This window comes from Sarcophilus harrisii, chromosome 6 (assembly GCF_902635505.1).
Source record: "Sarcophilus harrisii chromosome 6, mSarHar1.11, whole genome shotgun sequence".
Classification (NCBI taxonomy): domain Eukaryota; kingdom Metazoa; phylum Chordata; class Mammalia; order Dasyuromorphia; family Dasyuridae; genus Sarcophilus; species Sarcophilus harrisii.
The window spans coordinates 193,140,253-193,158,595 of NC_045431.1; the positions used below are offsets into that span (position 1 = coordinate 193,140,253).

The following is an 18,343-nucleotide window of genomic DNA, read 5'->3' on the forward strand; positions in this document are numbered from 1 at the left end:
AAGTTATTAACAATAATAGATTACATATGTATGTGAATGTATGTGTATAAACATGTATGCATGTTAGCTGCCTATATATTTTAGATATCAAATCCTCATCTGAGAAATATAATAAAAAGATTTTTTTCCTCATTTGATTTAACTTCATTTCTTAATCTAGATGCATCAATTTTGTTTGTGCAGATTTTCAGGTTTGTATAATCAAAGCTACCTAATTTATCTTTTGTAACTGCTTCTTTCTTTTGTTTGGTTAAGAATACATCTTTTCTCCTTATATCTCTGAAGGTACGATGTAAATCTACATTCTTCTAATTTTTTGTGGATACAATCTTTAACATTAAAGCCAAAAATAGCCATTTTGAATTTATTTGCCAGACTGCTTTCTATTTTTCCTAGCAGCTCATGTAGAATGGGAAAGTAATTTATATCTTTCAGCTTACTGAAAAATCATTGAATTGCTGAGTTCCATATTTTCTGATTTTCTCCTGTCAATTCTGATTTTCTTCTCTTATTTTTAACCAGTATCAAATAGTTTTCTAACTGCTGCTCTATTATATAGTTTCAAGTCTGGACATGTCTTTTATACCTTTTTTCATGATTTCTGTTGATATTCTAGAACTTTTATTTTTCCAAATGAATTTTCTCATTTTATTTACATTTTATTTAATCATCTATTATCTATATTATTTATTATTTTTTCCTTTTATAAAGAATTTTGTAAAGTATCCCTTTGATTGACTGACTAGTATAGGATTAAAACTGTAAATTAACTTTGGGAACAGTGTTCATATCAGCATAGTCAGCAACATGAATTTAACTGGACCTGACTCCAATTTTGAATATCTTTGAGAAAGAATGCTGCTGGTGCAGCATAGTCTTGGCAGGCTCTCGCCAAAGTAATTTCTTTGCTCCTCTGAAATATCTTCTTTTTTCTGGCCCTCCATAACATAAAGTTATTAAGATCAAATAAGACCAGCTTACTGGTCCAGAAATTCAGCCTGTTTTTACCATGTTAGAAAGAATTAAAGTTCTTTCCTGAACTACAGTCTTATTAGGCAAACCCAAAATTCTGCTGGCTTCTTTTCAAGGACAGAGTGGGACTGAAGAGATACATAGTCTGATCCAAAACTTTTCTTTAGCACAAGGAGCAATAACTTAGAAGTCATAACCATTCATGAAGGAGAAGGAATAAATTATACAAACTATTGATAGGATGAATTTAAGACCCTTACCTAAATCAGGAATGTGAGAACCTCCGAAAAAATAGGTTCTTGAACAAGCGAGGGGTCCTTTTGGAGAGACACACTGTACCACCTGTGCAACAGGAAGCAGAGAGAAATGGGGCTGGCGCCTGATACTCAAGGGGAATAGTGATAGCTAATGTAAATAAATGAAGATTTTTCCAACAGCCATTTTGCTATTGAAAAAAAAAAAGTTTACCTCCATAAAAGTCACTTCCCCAACCCCTTCTGCTTTAATTACCGATTTTGCTCATGTTGATAAAAAGGATGCATATATCACTCTTTTTGTTGTTTTGTTTAATTTTTTGTCAGGAATCACATACAATGGGGTGAATCTGTGAATTTAATAGTGTTTTTTATGATTCAAAATCAAATTTATCCCCTTTAAGAAATCTCAGAAAGGCAAGTCCTAGCTATGTGCTATCAAAAGTCCCTTTTCCTCTCACAAAGGGGTGTCAAAATGCAATCAGCCCCCTCTGGTTTGGCAAAGCCTTTGGCTACAGATCACATTTGCTTTTACAAAAATCAGCAGCTACAGCCGAGCTTCTGGGAAACTGAGCATCAGCATAAGAGACTGGATGTCTCAGACCTAAGGTCTATCTACCACTCTGTCCCCAAGGTCCCGGATCCCACCCCTCTTCTTCCAAGTTTCAGCCTCTCTCTGCTTCTGTTTGTAAAACAAACATAACAGCATCTTTCCCTTTCTTATCTGACAGAGATGATATGGGAATATCACATAGTATATCCAAATGCCACAACTCCCCCTCCCACAATTTTTAAAAGTACAGTTAGAAGTGCTAAATAATTGCACCCAATTATTAATTGCTAAATAATAAGTGCACCCAATTGTCAACCAAATCCCTCCTCAGCCCACAGCCATTCGGAGGTAATGCTTCAATTGGCACCAACCCAAGGAAGTTTCTGCCTCATCTGTAGACCTCCACTGCCTGTTGGCAAATTCCCAGTGCCCAGAGTGGCCAAGGTGGCTTACCATGTGCTTGGTGGTGCTCCCTCCCAGGCCGGTGTTCCGCACCAGGTGCCCCTCGGAAGGAAAGTTGAAGTTGCTGGCGTTGAGATTTTCTCGTGTTGAGTGAGAACCAAAAAGAACAAATGGCTGTCTGCTTGGCCTAAACAAGCAATTAACCATATTTCATTAGGACATTTTGCTTGGGAAAAAGTCAACTTTTGAAGACAAAAAGAACAATTTGCTATTCCTCTACATCAGCAATTTCCTTCAGGTCACTGAGGCTTCTACCTCATCACAAGCCCATGAAAGGCATTAGATGGAAAGCAGCATTGTCTTCTCTGAAACATCCCTATGAAGGGGAAGAAAGAGAACTAAGTCTAAAAAGAGAGACGGGGCCAGATGATGAATGACACATGGGAGAAATCTGCACTTGATCCTTGCGGTAATTAGGAGCCACTCTGATTTATTGCCAAAGGGAGTGACAAGATCAGACCTATCTCTGGGGAAATCCCCTTGGCGGCTGTGGGAAGGCTGTGTCAGAATGGGCAGAGACTGGAGGCGAGGAGGCCGATCTGCAGAAGGGGGAGAAGTGCAAGGGGGAGAAGACACAGACTGTGGTGATGAGAAGGCGATGTGTGGCACCGGATCAGACAGATGGGATGAGAGGAGCAGGGAGCTGAGGACAATACCTGCACCACAGACATGATGGTCCTGTCCTAAACACAGAGATGAGTTTGAAAAAAAGGTAGGGGGGGGGGGAAGAGAAAAGGGTTTTATCCTTGTTAAGTTTTAGCCACGTTGACGCTGAGATGCCTGAGGATACCCAACGAGAAGCTGGTGATATCCTAGACTCTTGAGGGAGTCTAGGATTGGAAATACGGATCTGGGAAGGCACCTGCATAAAAATGTCAAGTGTCTGTGAGACTTGATGTCGCTCTCAACTAAGAGATCAAAAAGGAGACCCAGAACAGAACCTTGGGAAGCTCCCACACTTAGTGGGCATCTCTGAATGATTAGCATTGAGGAGTGCTCAGAACCAGGAAAGAAAAGTATCATAAAGCTTCCAAAGGGAAAATTATCTAGGGGGAGAGAATTGCCATTGGTGCCAAATGCTATAGAGAGGTCAATAAAGATAAAACCATCATCTTTGGCAATTTAGAGGCAACTTAGAGTTGAATGATGAAGTCAGATCTAAATTTCAAGGAGTAGCATAAATCTGGAGAACGATGCAAGCGTCTCAGAGGGGTTACTAGGGGCTGAGGAGTAAGGGAAGGAACTGAGGGTTGGGAATGGGGTGATCCAAATGAAAAGGAAGGAGAATTGTTTTAACAAGTTTTTTTTGTTTGTTTTTTGGTCAGCTTAAATAAAGCCTGTTCTACATTGGACACTTTGTTAGCCTGAGCGCTTACAATGGGAGCTGAGATCCCTTTTGACTTTGAGTGGGTAGATCTAGGTAGAAGCCAAATGTTAATATTTCCATAGAAATCCCAAACTGGGACTCGAGCCAAAATAAGGGGATCCCAAGATTGGACGAGGCCCACATAAAATGAGAGAATCAATTCTGAGCCATAGGCCATTGTGGTTGTTATATTGTTTTTCCAGTTGTGTCAGCCACCAGAGTGGCTTGTTCATTTGACAGATGAGGAAATGGAGGCAAACAGGGTTAAATGACCTGCCCAAGTCACACAACTAGGATTCTGAAGTCAGATCTGAACTAATAAAGAGAAATCTTTCTAGATCTAGCACATTATCTTCTGTGCCATGAGCTCCCTCCATAAGCTGTATATAGATTCAATTCTGGCATCTAAGTGGTGTGGAGTAGAGTGTTTCAGGTCTGGAATCTTGAAGATCTGAGTTTAAATCCAGCCTCAGACATTTACTGGCTGTGTGATCCTATATCTCTTATCTCTAACCTCTCAGGCTGTTTAAAGGAACGGATGGAGTAAAGTTTGCAAAGTGCTTTGCAAACTTTAAGGGCTATATAAATGCTGATGATTATTATAATTATACCTGTTTACTGGTCATCAATAGCAACAAGATTTGGTGCCTCAAGTAGCTTTTCACCAGTAAAACATGCTTCAGACACAAGAGTGTCTTACTGTGTTACCAGTTGAGTTTCCTGTTTACCAGGCTCACCTTCCTGTTCTTTCTCATCTCAAGACTGGCCCTGCCCAGATTTCCCTATTGAACAGTTTCTCATCTACATCTGCTGCTGCTTGACCTATCCAGTCATAGCAGAGACTTGTTTTTTCCCCTGGAGAGAAATCAGAATTCATCATGTCAAAGATTCTTCCTGGGTCTTGCAGTCATCATAGGGTAAATTTCCATTTTTGTGGAAAATTATTTTTTCTTTGGCTCATGCTATAAAATATCTAGTTTTGTTGAACTTCCTTTTTCTTAGATTAAAACTTTTTCCTATCTTTAAGCGGTATTGGGGTGAGGGGGGGAGAGAGATTTTTATTTGTTTTTCTTTTCTTTTTTTAATTATAACTTTTTATTTACAAAACATATGCATGGGTAATTTTTCAACACTGACCCTTGCAAAACTTTCTGTTCCAAATTTTCCCCTCCCCTGGGGAGGTATTCTGATACATGTTAAAATATATGTTAAATCCAATATATATATATACACATATCCACACAATTATCTTGCTGCACAAGAAAAATTGGATCTAGAAAGAAAAAAAAACCTGAGAACAAAAATGCAAGCAAACAGCAATAGAAAGAATGAAAAAGCTATGTTGTGGTCCACACTCAGTTCCCACAGTCCAAGAGAGATTTTTAAAAGAAAAAGTGATTATTGTTTTTCTTTCTGAATCTCTAGCTTTAGCTAGGTCTTTCACAGAATAGAGAACTAGTGCTCCTGGTGGTGTCATAATGGAAAAGAACCAAAAGAAGACACAGAGCTACATTCTGTTCATTGTCCCCATGAACAGGTTCCCCTCCCCCTGAAGAAGGAGCCATTAAGATGAATAGGAAAAATTCTGAGGCAACTGACATACCTCAAGCAATGACCCCAAATGAAAGACATAGAAAAACAAATTTATCACCATGAGTTGTCTGGGAGGTTTAGATCGTTTCCTATAGAAAGCAAGCTAGTAGGAAATCATTGATAAAATGGAACAGTTTTAAGCAAAAAAAAATTATAAGAGACTGGACACCTGAGGGGAGTAAAGATAATTGCTATGGCCCAATTGCCGTGCTTACCTATTGTCAGTAATGTGGCTGGAGAGCATGCCATGACTGAAGTAACTTCTGAATGGCTACAAAACAAAAACAAAAACAAACCCACATGCATTTTTAAGGCTTTTATTCATAGTAAGGAAACTCCTAGGTAAGCCACAGAACTGACTCTGACCTTAGTCCTCCATCAAACAGCTGGTGGGGATCATGCAATCCCTAAGTGTTTAGCAAGGCTTTGACGTGTGATGGCACCATGCTGGGTGCAGTGGGCAACCCCCTCCACTCCCAGAACGGTTCCTGCCATCAGGATCTTTCATTCAAAGAGAGAGAACAACATGCAAACATACAAGTGCATGTGAAGAAGGTACCAAGTCCTGGGGGCACCAGGAAGGCTGTCTTGTGGGGGCGCTGATCTCTGAAGGAAACAGGGCTTCTATGGGGCTGAGGGGAGAAGACTGTGCTGAGCACGGGGGCCAGCCAGCAGAAGAGGACAGAGAAGGGTGGTGGGGAGCACGAGGAGGAATAGCAGGGGGTCATAAGCATTTATCAGGTGCCTTGATGCACCAGCACTTGACAAGCATCATCTCACTGATCCTCATCACAGCCCTGAGGGGGAGGTGCTGTTATTTTACAGGTGAGGAAACTGAGGCAATGAGCAGTTAAGCAGCTTGCTCAGGATACACAGCTAGTGAGTATTGGAGGCCACATCTGACTTCCAGTCTCTGTGGCTCCAGGCCCAGCCTTCTTTCTATCTATTGTACCACCAAGCTACCTCTCACACAAGATGGACCACAGGCATGAAGGGGAATAATCTATACCAAGGCCAGAAAGGTAAACTAGAGTCAGGGTGTCAAGAATACCAAAAACACAATATTTTGTACTTGATCCTAGAAACCAGAGGGAATCAGTAGAGTTTACTAAGGGGCCACAGACCTATGCTTGAGGAAAATCACTTAGCTAAAATAAGTATGCAAAAAATAGCCCCAAATCAGAGTTAACTTATCTTTAATCTTAATCCTATCTTTTAAATTTATAAATCAAGGGGAATTACTACAGAGGAGCTTGAAAATACTTGAAGTTTTAACATGACATTGGAAGTGGAAATGAACTTTTCAGTATAACAAACTCCTCTAAGATGCTGAATTGAACACAACCCAAATTTGGCAAGAAAGACTAAAACTGATTTGCATTTATGTTCTCAATAAACTAATGTTTTAAAAAAGTGAAATGAAAAACTGGGATTGGAAATGTTCTCGTTAGGTTACCAAAGTACCAAAGAATGCCACAACTCATTTTGATTTAATCCCGGAAAGTTTCTAAGTTTTGTGAGGAGAATCTGGAAGCAATAGACTGTGAGGAAATTCTAAGCTTTAAGATCCTGAAATAACAAATTTATATCAAACTCAGCTAAAACATGAATATATATTCTCCTTGTTTACTGGCTCATTTTCTACTGCCTACAAACATACCCATGTCTCTTCTCCTCCTGAAAAACCCTCAATTTATCTACTATCCTCCTCTATTTCTTTTGCTCTTACTAGCCTACAAAAAGCCATCTAGCAGGGACCTCCCCCCCACCCCCTTCCTCTCCTCTAATTACAATCTCTTACAATCTGGCTTGTAGCTCTCTCCTAAGGTCCAGTCACCTATGAGCTGCCCATCCTTATTCTCTTTGACCTCTCTAGAACCCGTGCCATGGTTGATCACTACCCTTGCTGATCCTCTCTTCTCTGGAAGTTTTCCCAATGCCTTGCAGATATCTTGAGCTGGATATTCATTTTTTTTTTCCACTGAGACAACTGGGGTTGAGTGACTTGGCCAGGGTCACACAGCCAGGAAGTATTAAGTGTCTGAGACCAGGGCTGGTGCTCTATCCACTGTGCCATCCAGCTGCCCAAACTCAACACATCTAAAACCAAACTATCTTACTCCCTAAATCCTCTTACCATCCTATCCATCCCCATTTCTGTAGAGGGGCCACACTCTCCTCCCAGGTCCCTCAGACTCCCAATTAGGTGTCATCTTCACTCTCTCCCACTCCTATAGTCAATCTCTATTGATGAGGTCAATTGATTTCACCTTTACAATGCTTCTCAAACAAGCTTTTTTCTCTCCTTTGACACTGCCTCACCTTATATCTGGACTACTGTAATTAGCCTGCTGGTAGGTCTGCCTGTCTCGAGTCTCCCTCCATTCCAATCCATCCTCCATTCAGCCACTAAAATGATTTCCCTGAAATGCAGATCCAATTATGTCACCCCACCACTCAAAAAACTCCAGTGGCTTGCTCTCCCTTTAGGATCTGGCACAAAGCTCCCTGTCATTCAAAACCCCTCATCACCTAATCTCCTCTTACCTTTCCAGTCTTCTTACACCTTAACCCCTCTGCTGCCTATTTTTCAGTCTAGTGACATAAGCCTCCTGATTGTTCCATGAACACAACACTCCCTCTCTCAACTCTGGGCATTTTCTCTGGCTATCCACCATGCCTGAAATGTTTCCCTTCCTCAGTTCCACTCAGTACCTTCCCTGACTTCTTTTAAGTCATGGTTAAAAATCTAATCTTTATAGGAAATCTTTTCCAAAAGCCTCTTAATGTTGGTGCCTTTCCCCTCTGGATTTTTTCTATTTATCCTGTTCATAATTTGTTTGTACATATCTGTTAACTTGCTGTCTGCCCCATTAGACTGAACTCTCCCGGTGGACAGGGACTGTTTTGCCTCAATGCTTAGCACAGTGCCTGGAACACAGTAGTAGATATTTATTGCTTGATTGTCTGATTAGTTTTACTCTCAAATTAAGAAAAATGAACATTAGGCAAAATGAGTTGGCATAAAATGAACTCTTACCAGCTTAATTACAGTTTAAATTAAAATAACATCAAGGTAATCTGGCCTTTTCCCCTGCCTTCATCTCTTCTCTTTACCAAAAAGAGAGCCAGGGTCTATCTTTTGAGCTCCAATCCAAGACAGCTGAGGTTAGGCCATAACTACTATTCATGCCATAGAAAGCAGGAAATTTTGTTAGAAGAATATCCTCACTGTATGGTCCAAAAGCTTGGTCTGCTTCTTGGTTTTTAATACTGCTGACATGACTTCTTTGATTCTTGACTCCCTCCATCTCTCCTACTTCACTAAGTCTGGAAGCTGTTTTACATAATTTGAAAACTGGAAAAGATCTCAGTATCCATTTAGTCCAACTCCTACACCAAAGAAGTCCCCATTATAAAATATCCAGCAAGTGGTCATCCAGTCTCTCCTTAAAGACTTTCAAAGCAAGGGACCGCACTATCTCTTGGAGCAGCCCATTCCATTTTTGAACAGCTCTCATTATTAGAAAATTTTTCCCAACATTCAATCAAAATTTGCTTCTTTGCATCTTTAACCAAGTGTTTCTAATCCTGCCTTCTGGAATCAAATAGAATATTAACTCTCATCCATATGACAAATCTTCAAATACCTGAAGATAGTTATCCTGTCCCTCAACTCAGCCAACTCTTTTCCAGACTAAACACGTCCATTTCCTCAAATGATCCTCCTATGACATAGACTCAAGGCCCTTCACTCTTCTCAGCTATTCTAGTTTAGAGACACATTCTAGTTTATCAGTGCCCTTCTTAACCTGCGGTGCCCCAGAGAAAACACAATATTCCAGACGAGGGGAGACTACAATGGGCCTATCACCTCCTTTTTCATAGAAGTCCTGTTTATTGCAGTGCTGACTAATATCCAGTTGGAATGCACTAACACCCCCAGAAGTGTTATCAATGCCTTCACTAGCTTATGCTTGTAATTAAAAAAAAAAAAAAATTCAACTTAACTCCATCTTCCCAGGGCACTAAGTTACTTTTGGATCCTGTCATCTGATGTGTTTAACTCTCTCACTCAACTCAATCTATAAGTAAATGAGCACATAAAATAGGTGTTCATGCATGTCACTGCTAAAAATGATAAACTTCAGAACATGGTCAAGGACAGATCTCTGGAGACATCCTGGTATGTTGCCACTGAACTTTTAACAACTAACATCCAAACCAGTTCTGAATACATCTGATTGTATGACTGTCAAATGCTTATCTCTTCATCTTCTCCACAAATAGAGTATATCCACTTAATCAGGAGGTTTGCTAGAATCTAGGTAAGCTGTATCTGTAGCCTTCTCTTCTCCTAATGTAGTAAACCCATCACAGAGAAAACAAGGTGGGGCTGCCATGACTGGTTCTTTGTGATCTTTGCTTCTCTTTCTACATATTTACCACCCATCTCTTTAATTCTCTCTCTTAGAGTTCCCTCAGGAATCAGTCAATTTCATTGACCTTTAGTTTGTAGACTATAAGCTCTTCTTTTTTGGAAATCAAAACACAATCTGCCCTTCTCAAATCTCTACATCTCCCATTTTCCATGACCTTTCAGACATTACTGGCAATGACTCAATCATCACATTCCCAATTCTTTCAAGTTCTGGGGATGCTGTTCAAGCAGATGAGACCACCTGACATGGATTTATCAAAGACATCCAGTTCTCTTATTGTCTCTCTTCATTTATCTTACATATCTGTTCCTTGTTAGTTACCCATCAAAGCATCCCCTCGAAGCAAAGGCCTCCTTCCTTCCTGTGGTCTTCTCCTTTCTTTCAATATAGCTTAAAACCCACACTTTTTGTTGTTGTTTAGCTTCCTTTGACAGTCTGAGTTCATTTGAACTGATGCTATTTTTTACCCGAACCTACCAAACTTATATTCATTCTCTGTTACCTGGTCTTGCTTTCATCTTTTGTACATTTCTTTTTAAAATCGAAGTTTATAGGCAAGTTTCCCAATGCATCCACATTCAGACAATTCCTCCTCCCTGGAACTGTTTCCCTTTGTATTTTCAACATTCTTCTTTGGCATCTCCCATCCTTCTTGGGACAACTTCCCTGGAACATTTAGTCCATGGGATCCTACCTAATTTTTAAAAATAAACTCTTTTAAATCTGCTTTCCTAAAATCTAGGGTGCATGTCTGACAATATCCAGACTATCTCTCCTTTTCTATCACAAATTCAGAGTGGGAAAAGGCATTTTTAACCACCTCAGGTTTATATCATGCCCACTCCAACTAACTACTAGTTCCTTCTCTGTGAGAATAAAATCCAGAAGAAAGAATCTTTCTCTTCTCTTTCCCCTTTCATCTTCTGAAGGATAGAATTGTCCAAGGCAAGCCAAGGTGTTATTAGCTGCTCTTTTTGGCACAGAAAGAGCCCCAGCAGATGTCTTAATTGCACAAGTCCCCTACCACTACTGTATCATGATTCTGTGAAGGCCTGTGATCTGTTTCCCAAACTTTTCATCTATTTCCTCTTTTTGTACATGTAGTCTATAGCCCAACTTCTTAAATTTTGATTTGTAACCCCATATGGGGTTTTGTAACTGAATAAGGGAGTTGTGAAATTATGACTTATTATCAGTGTTTGATTTATATATACCTCTTTTATATATATAGGGTCATGTAAAAATTTCTCAGGTGAAAGGGGGTTGTGAGGGAAAAAAGGTTTACGAAGCTCTGTTTCTCCTTTTTTTTTGATCCCCAATATACTTTGATATCCTTCTATCCTTTATATGTTCACTGTTCCCTCTAGTTTCCCTGGTGGAATGGGCTCTTGGAGACCAGGCTAGCACAAATATGCTACTTACACCTCTGGTCAGTGAGAGACCCAACTACTAAAGTCTTGTTAGTTAAGAGCAAACTCCACAGCTAAGACAGAACTCTGTTGTCCAAAGACACAAGAAGCAACGTGCCAACCTCCATAGCAACTATCTGGCAAAATCTAAAGGATCAACAGTGGAGATCAATCAATAGTAACAACAACAATAGTAGAAATTTCAAAAAACAAGACCCTCAAATATAAACCAACTAACCCTCGGTCATCCTTTGTACCCCTCCCCCCAAACATTTCTTCCCCACTCCTCATACTCTCCTCCCTAACAATACATACATACCTCACTCGCCTGGAACTCCGAAAGTTCCAGTAGGAAGGGGATTTCTGTGTCAAAATTGGCAAAGAAGTTGGTCCACTGGTATTCAAAAATACTTAAATCCTAAGGGGAAAAAAAAACAGAAAATAGAATTTGTTGGCTTATAAAAATATACATAAAGGGGGTACTTCAAAATACAGCTCTTTGAAACAAAAATCAATCTAATGGATCACAATGGTCAAATATTGACAAAGTCAAAAGGCATCTCACAAAACCATTCTGTACTGATTAGAGGAATGCAATATAATGTAAGTTGAGTGTGTCTGAAAGCCCACATAAGGACCTCTAGTCCTCAAGCACCAAAAATATCTCATTCTAAGATGATCAGGCCAACCAGACACAGCCCCCTCAGGCCAGCCCTCTGGTGAAGACCTCAGTGTTTCTGCTCTCATGGGTGACAGGACCTCCCAGTCCAAGTAGCAGCCCTAGCTCCTATTAAAGGGAAGGAACATCAGCCAAGCTTCATTTTGAGTTTGCAGGAACCCCTCCCAACTCCTCCTCTAATCTAAGTCTAAAAATATATCTCTGAGTCCTCAAATGGAGACTTACTGACTCCCCTCCTTCTACCTTCTGGTCACTAAGAAGTTATTGCTATTAGAGGAAGATGTGGCTCTGGGTCTAACGTTCCCAAATTTAAGAACCTATTTTCTTTATGCAATAAGAACAACAGAATCCAGTGTTTTCCCTATTGTGTGCCTCCTATCTCTACAGGAAAGGAAAGGATGGAGTAGAGGGGAGACTGAATTCTCTTCCTTGTCTCCTAGAGGTTCTACTTATGTGAAACAATGCAATAGAAGATGTAATTAGGAGGGGAGGGAAGAATAAACATTTGGTCAGGAGAAGGGAGCAGGAGAGACGGAAGCATCTTGGCTCAAGAATTCTGTGACACAGCAAAGCTGGAATTTGGAGGAAAAGCAAAGGAGGAAAAGCTCCAAGAAGAGCTCCTACCCGCTAGGGCAGGGGTAAACTGGACCTAAGTCACTAAGGTCAAACTGCTTAATAAAGATTTGATAACTCTGAATTTGCATGATTAGGAGAACAAAGTAGTTCTACTGAGGAAAGGTTTCAGAAAAGCTAAGAATGAGATTCAGGAGCCTTCATTGCAGCTTATCCACCCAACTTCTCGGAGCTTCTTTCTAGTCACTTGAGTTTTATTCCAAAGAGAAATTAAATCAACAATAAACACAAGGAAAATCAAGAAACCCCATGTTAGGGAAAGTCAGCAGTTAACAGGAGGGTCTGAAAATTTTTCTAGCAAAGATTTATTATCAAAACTAGGCTTGGCTTTCATGATCAAAACGCCCAAGATAGTGAATGAAAAATAATCTAACCTCAGAATGAGGACAGTTATTGAAACTTAAGTCTCTCAAAATGGCAATTCTAGTGCCCCACCTATTAAAGATAACAACACTGGTTTGTTAAAGACTAAGTCTGGACAGATAAGCAAGATCTAGAAGTAAAACACAGTACTCCAGTGTTTGATAAACTGTAGAATACTGGTGGGAAAGCTGGAGAGCAATTTGGCAGAAATTAGTTTTAGATTAATATTTTACACACCAAATCCCAAAATGCCTCCAAATGGACATGTGACCTAATAATAAAAAGGAAAATCATTTTTAAAAACTATTGGAAAATGGAAGAATGTATCCATTACATCTGTCTGGGGGGAGGGGAGATAAATTCTTAGCTAAACAAGCAACTAAAATGATCATAAGAAATTAAAATATCCTATACATCAAATTTAAAAGTTTTTATATGATCAAAATCAATGGATCTAGAAAACTAGAGAAAAGTATTGACATCCAATATTTTTGCTAAATGTGATTTTTTTTTTTATTGGTAACTGGCATAAGAACATAAAAATACATGAGCTATTCCCTAAAAGATAATTGATCGGGGCAGCGAGGTGGTCCAGTGGATAGATAGTGTGACTCAGAGCAAGTCACTTAACCCCAATTGCCTCAGGAAAAAAAAAAGATAATTGATCAAAGAAATGAAGTTTTTGCAAACTATCAATAATCACATTTAAATAATTCCTTTTCACTAAAAAGATAACTATAAATTAAAATAATTCTAAGATTTCCTTTACCTCCAACCAACATGGCAAAAATTATAAAACACAACAATAAACATTATTGGAGAAGCAATACTCATACATTGATGGTAAAGCTTTGAAATGGGCCATTCATTTTGGAAAACAGTTTGAAATTATGTGAAAGAAGGCAATAAGCTATATAAATCATAATATACCAAATATACAATCACAATGAAGATTAGAGAGGAAAAATGGTTACTCTGACATGATCTATTAAGTCCCATTATTGGTCACACACCACAAGGAAGTCAAAGATGGGAAGAAAGCCCCCATATATAATAAAATACTAATAGGAGCACTTTTGTAGTAGCAAAAAAACTGGAAACAAAGGAATTTGCATTATTTGGAGAATGACTAAACAAATTGTAGAATATCGATATTAAATATATTACACAATGAATATGAGAAATTTGAAGAAACATGAAAAGATATTTGTGAACTGATGAAAAGAGAAGTAAGCAGAACCAGAGAATATGCCCAATCAATAAGCATTTATTAATACTTACTCCTATTGTTTGTCTGTCACAGAGACACATGTGGGCATACAAAGACACAAACAAAACAATGCCTACTAGACTCAAGCAACTTATATTCTATGGGGGGAAACAATATGTGTACATGTAAGCAAGCACAAAATAAATACCAAAAATACAAATATATTTGTAAAATACAAAAATATATATAGAAATCATGAAGTAAAACTACATATAAAGTAAATACAAAGAGATTCTTCAACAAAATCCTAGTTTTGGACACTCAGAGTGCAGTTTAGCTCTTAGAAGATCCCTGTCCATGAAGATACCCAGCTATATTCCTCAGTTTCCCTACAGTATCTGCTAGCAACCTTTGGGTTCTTAGTCAAAGAAGCTTTGCTTTATTTTTAGTGTCCTCCTCTACTTCATGCAGAAATGAGACTACAGGATAGTTCTATTTCACCAGGGGATCAAAATCTTGGTTTGAGTACATTACAGGAAGCAAGGGTGGTAAGAATCATTTGTATTATCCATTCTGAAGTCCCAAATAACAAATGATATTTCTAATGAGTAAGTCTTAAGATTCACAGTGCCAAATGGTGGTCATCCATTCATTCCCTCTCTTACATATTCATATCCCTTGGATCTGCCAAACTAAAGACAAAATATCTTGCAAGTCAAAACCTCTAAGACATTAAAGTCTTAGATGCCTCCTGGACTGCAGGAGCCTCAGTTATGTGCAAAACAGAGAAGCTTATCTCCAGCCCCTTTCCCCTCCATCCTATCACAACACTGCAAATCACTTTCTTTTTATTTTTTTTTTTTATTTAATAGCCTTTTATTTACAGGATATATACATGGGTAACTTTACAGCATTAACAATTGCCAAACCTCTTGTTCCAATTTTTCACCTCTTACCCCGCCACCCCCTCCCCTAGATGGCAGGATGACCAGTAGATGTTAAATATATTAAAATATAAATTAGATATACAATAAGTATACTTGACCAAAACGTTATTTTGCTGTACAAAAAGAATCAGACTCTGAAATATTGTACAATTAGCTTGTGAAGGAAATCAAAAATGCAGGTGTGCATACATATAGGGATTGGGAATTCAATGTAATGGTTTTTAGTCATCTCCCAGAGTTCTTTTTCTGGGCATAACTGCAAATCACTTTCAACAAAGCTTTTGACTACACAAAATCATTTAATCACAAAATGAATGAAGATCCAAAGGAGAGATGGAGTACCAAAGAATGAGGGTACTAAGGAGGACAAACATACTGCTGATAGGAAAAGGAGAGGTCACAGAGCAAGCTTAGAGGTGGATCCAAGCAGGCAAATACCAAAATTGTCTTCTCTAAAAGATCTCTATAGAGACAAGAGATTCCACAGCATCACTTAAGGATAATTCGACGCTTATTCTATCACTCAAGAAATTGCTATGTTCAACCCACATTTTTGCTGTTGTAATTATGATAAAACTCCTCAATGTCTGCTTCATAAAATAAACTTCACAGACCTGAAGATAGCGGTCTAGACCTACTACCAGGTACTTAGGAGATCATCAAGCATCTAATCCAACATGTTCATTATATGAGTTGAGAAAACTAATGCCCAAACAGGTTGTGTGACTTTCCCACGGTCACAAAGGTCGGCACCACTTAGCCTTGGGCAAACAAGCCCAGCATGTGGTAATGATCCTTCACCTTTGGGAGTATTTTGATAAATCTTTTCTGTAGTATAGCCATATGCTCTTTGAGAAAGAGAATGTAGGACATGGTCAATATATTGGTTGGTTTTACAAAAATGCTTTTTAAAATTTTTTTTTAAACTTTACTTTTTAAACTTTGTTTTTAAGAGAGGATGTTTTAGACAGGAGAAGAAATCTGCCAAATGATCCAGATCCCCAAAGTTTCCTACTCGAGTCATTTCTTAGGAACTTTTCTCTACACTCAAATTTAAGATCAAAAAAGAAGAAAATGTATTGAATCTGCAAATGGTACACACACAGAGAATACCTACAATTAAAAACCTACCGTAAAACAAAAGTAAAAAAACTAAAACCAAATCTTCCCTATGAAATTACCCCAACGCTCCACTAGTGAAGAGAACCTTGTTTCACAAAATCTTATAATTAAGGGAAACACCATGTAAGACACATTTGCATACTGTAAACATATTTATTGGAATTCTTTAGCCTACAAAGGCAATTCAAAGCCATTTGAGACCAATTCTGCGGCCATGCATCTTCACGACCACTGAGGGGCACTGCTGAGCCACTTCTCCCAGACATCCTTTCCAGACCAAATACATTATCTTCTAGCTGGAACTTAGCTTGTCAGTTCATTGTTTGTGCTCCTTTTTGCAAAATTAGATAAAGCTCTTCACTCAAAGAGGTTTTGATTCCGGCTCTCATGTCTTCCCAACTTGGGAGCCTTTAGAAAGTTTTCTAAGTCTGGTGCACACACACCCAATTCTTCACCTTCTTCAGATTCGTTCTGGAAAGCAGGACCAAAACAAGACTGGAAAAAGGTTCAAGTCATCTGAAAACCCTGTCTAGCACAGGAGCAGCAGAGGAGCCTCAAGGGCCAGGGAGCTTTCCACTACAATCAGAAAGAGTTCATGTATATTTGTAGAAGTCCTTTGCTGGCATTTTATTTTTTATTTTTTTTGATGAATAGATTTCTATTTTATTGAATAAATGAAAATTTCACCAAACCAATGTAGTTCAGTCCTTCATTGTCTTACACCTGAATTGTTATTATTTATGAGTATCAATCAATTAATCTCTTTTTTTTGCTGAACTAGTTAGTTTTTTTGTTCTTTTTTTTTATTATAGCTTTTTATTTACAAGATGTATGCATGGGTAATTTTTCAGCATTGACAATTGCAAAACCTTTTGTTCCAACTTTTCCCCTCCTCATTCTTCCCACTCCTTCTCCCAGATGACAGGTTGACCAATACTTGTTAAATATGTTAAAATATAAGTTAAATACAATATATGTATACATGTCCAAACAGTTATTTTGCTGTACAAAAAGAATCTGACATTGAAATATTGTACAATTAGCCTGTGAAGGAAATCAAAAAATGCAAGTGGACAAAAATAGAGGGATTGGGAATTCTATGCAGTGGTTTATAGTCATATCCCAGAGTTCTTTTGCTGGGCATAGCTGGTTCAGTTCATTACGCTCTATTAGAACTGATTTGGTTCATTTCATTGTTGAAGATGGCCCAGTCCATCAGAATTGATCATCATATAGTATTGTTGTTGAAATATATAATGATCTCCTGGTCCTGCTCATTTCACTCAGCATCAGTTCATGGAAGTCTCTCTAGACCTTTCTAAAATTATCCTGTTGGTCATTTCTTACTGAACAATAATATTCTATAATATTCATATACCACAATTTATTCAGCCATTCTCCAGCTGATGGGCATCCACTCTGTTTCCAGTTTCTGGCCACTACAAAGAGACCTGCCACATTCTTGCACATATAGGTCCCTTTCCCTTAAGATTTCTTTGGGATATAAGCCCAGTAGAAACACTGCTGGATCAAAGGGTATGCACAGTTTGATAACTTTTTGAGCATAGTTCCAAATTGCTTTCCAGAATGGCTGAATGTATTCACAATTACACCAACAATGTATCAGTGTCCCAAATTTCCCATATCCCCTCCAAAATTGCACATTATCTTTCTAGCCAGTCTGACAGGTGTGTAGTGGTATCTCAGAGTTGTCTTAATTTGCGTTTTTCTGATTAATAATGACTTGGAGCATATTTTCATATGGCTAGAAATAGTCATTTTCTTCATCTGAGAATTGTCTGTTCATATCCTTTGACCATTTATCAACTGGAGAATGGCTTGATGTCTTATAAATTAGTCAGTTTTCTATATATTTTGGAAATGAGGCCTTTATCAGAACCTTTGACTGTAAAAATGTTTTCCCAGTTTATTGGTTCCCTTCTAATCTTGTCTGCATTAGTTTTGTTTGTACAAAAACTTTTCAATTTGACATAATCAAAATTTTCTATTTTGTGATCAGTAATGATCTCTAGTTCTACTTTGGTCATAAATTCCTTTCTCTTCCACAGGTCTGAGAGGTAAACTATCTTATATTCTTTTAATTTACTTATAATCTCATTCTTTACGTCTAGGTCATGAACCCATTTTGACCTTATCTTGGTGGTGTTAAGTGTGGGTCAATGCCTAGTTTCTGCCATACTGATTTCCAATTTTCCCAGCAATTTTTGTCAAACAGTGAGTTCTTATCCCCAAAACTGGCATTTTACACCAATCTAAACGAAGAGGCTTCTTCATCTGAAGCTTTCTACAGAAAGGAGCCCATTGTTTCTTTTCTAGG

The 18,343-nt window shown here is 38.4% G+C and overlaps 1 protein-coding gene across 4 annotated transcripts in view; it reads right to left on the reverse strand.

The window, feature by feature from the left end:
* The window catches only part of C6H20orf194 (chromosome 6 C20orf194 homolog), a 167,854-nt gene that overhangs the window by 97,774 nt on the left and 51,737 nt on the right, over positions 1–18,343 (reverse strand). For all 4 annotated transcript variants that reach the window (XR_004230056.1, XM_031941745.1, XM_031941743.1 and 1 more), the window contains 4 exons: positions 11,371–11,469; positions 5,416–5,471; positions 2,233–2,368; positions 1,233–1,314 (listed from right to left, as the gene is read on the reverse strand). Coding sequence is in view for 3 of the 4 variants with exons in the window: in XM_031941745.1 (XP_031797605.1) it covers positions 1,233–1,314; positions 2,233–2,368; positions 5,416–5,471; positions 11,371–11,469 (373 nt within the window). In the remaining variant the exon portion in view is untranslated. The remainder of the gene's footprint in view (positions 1–1,232; positions 1,315–2,232; positions 2,369–5,415; positions 5,472–11,370; positions 11,470–18,343) is intronic.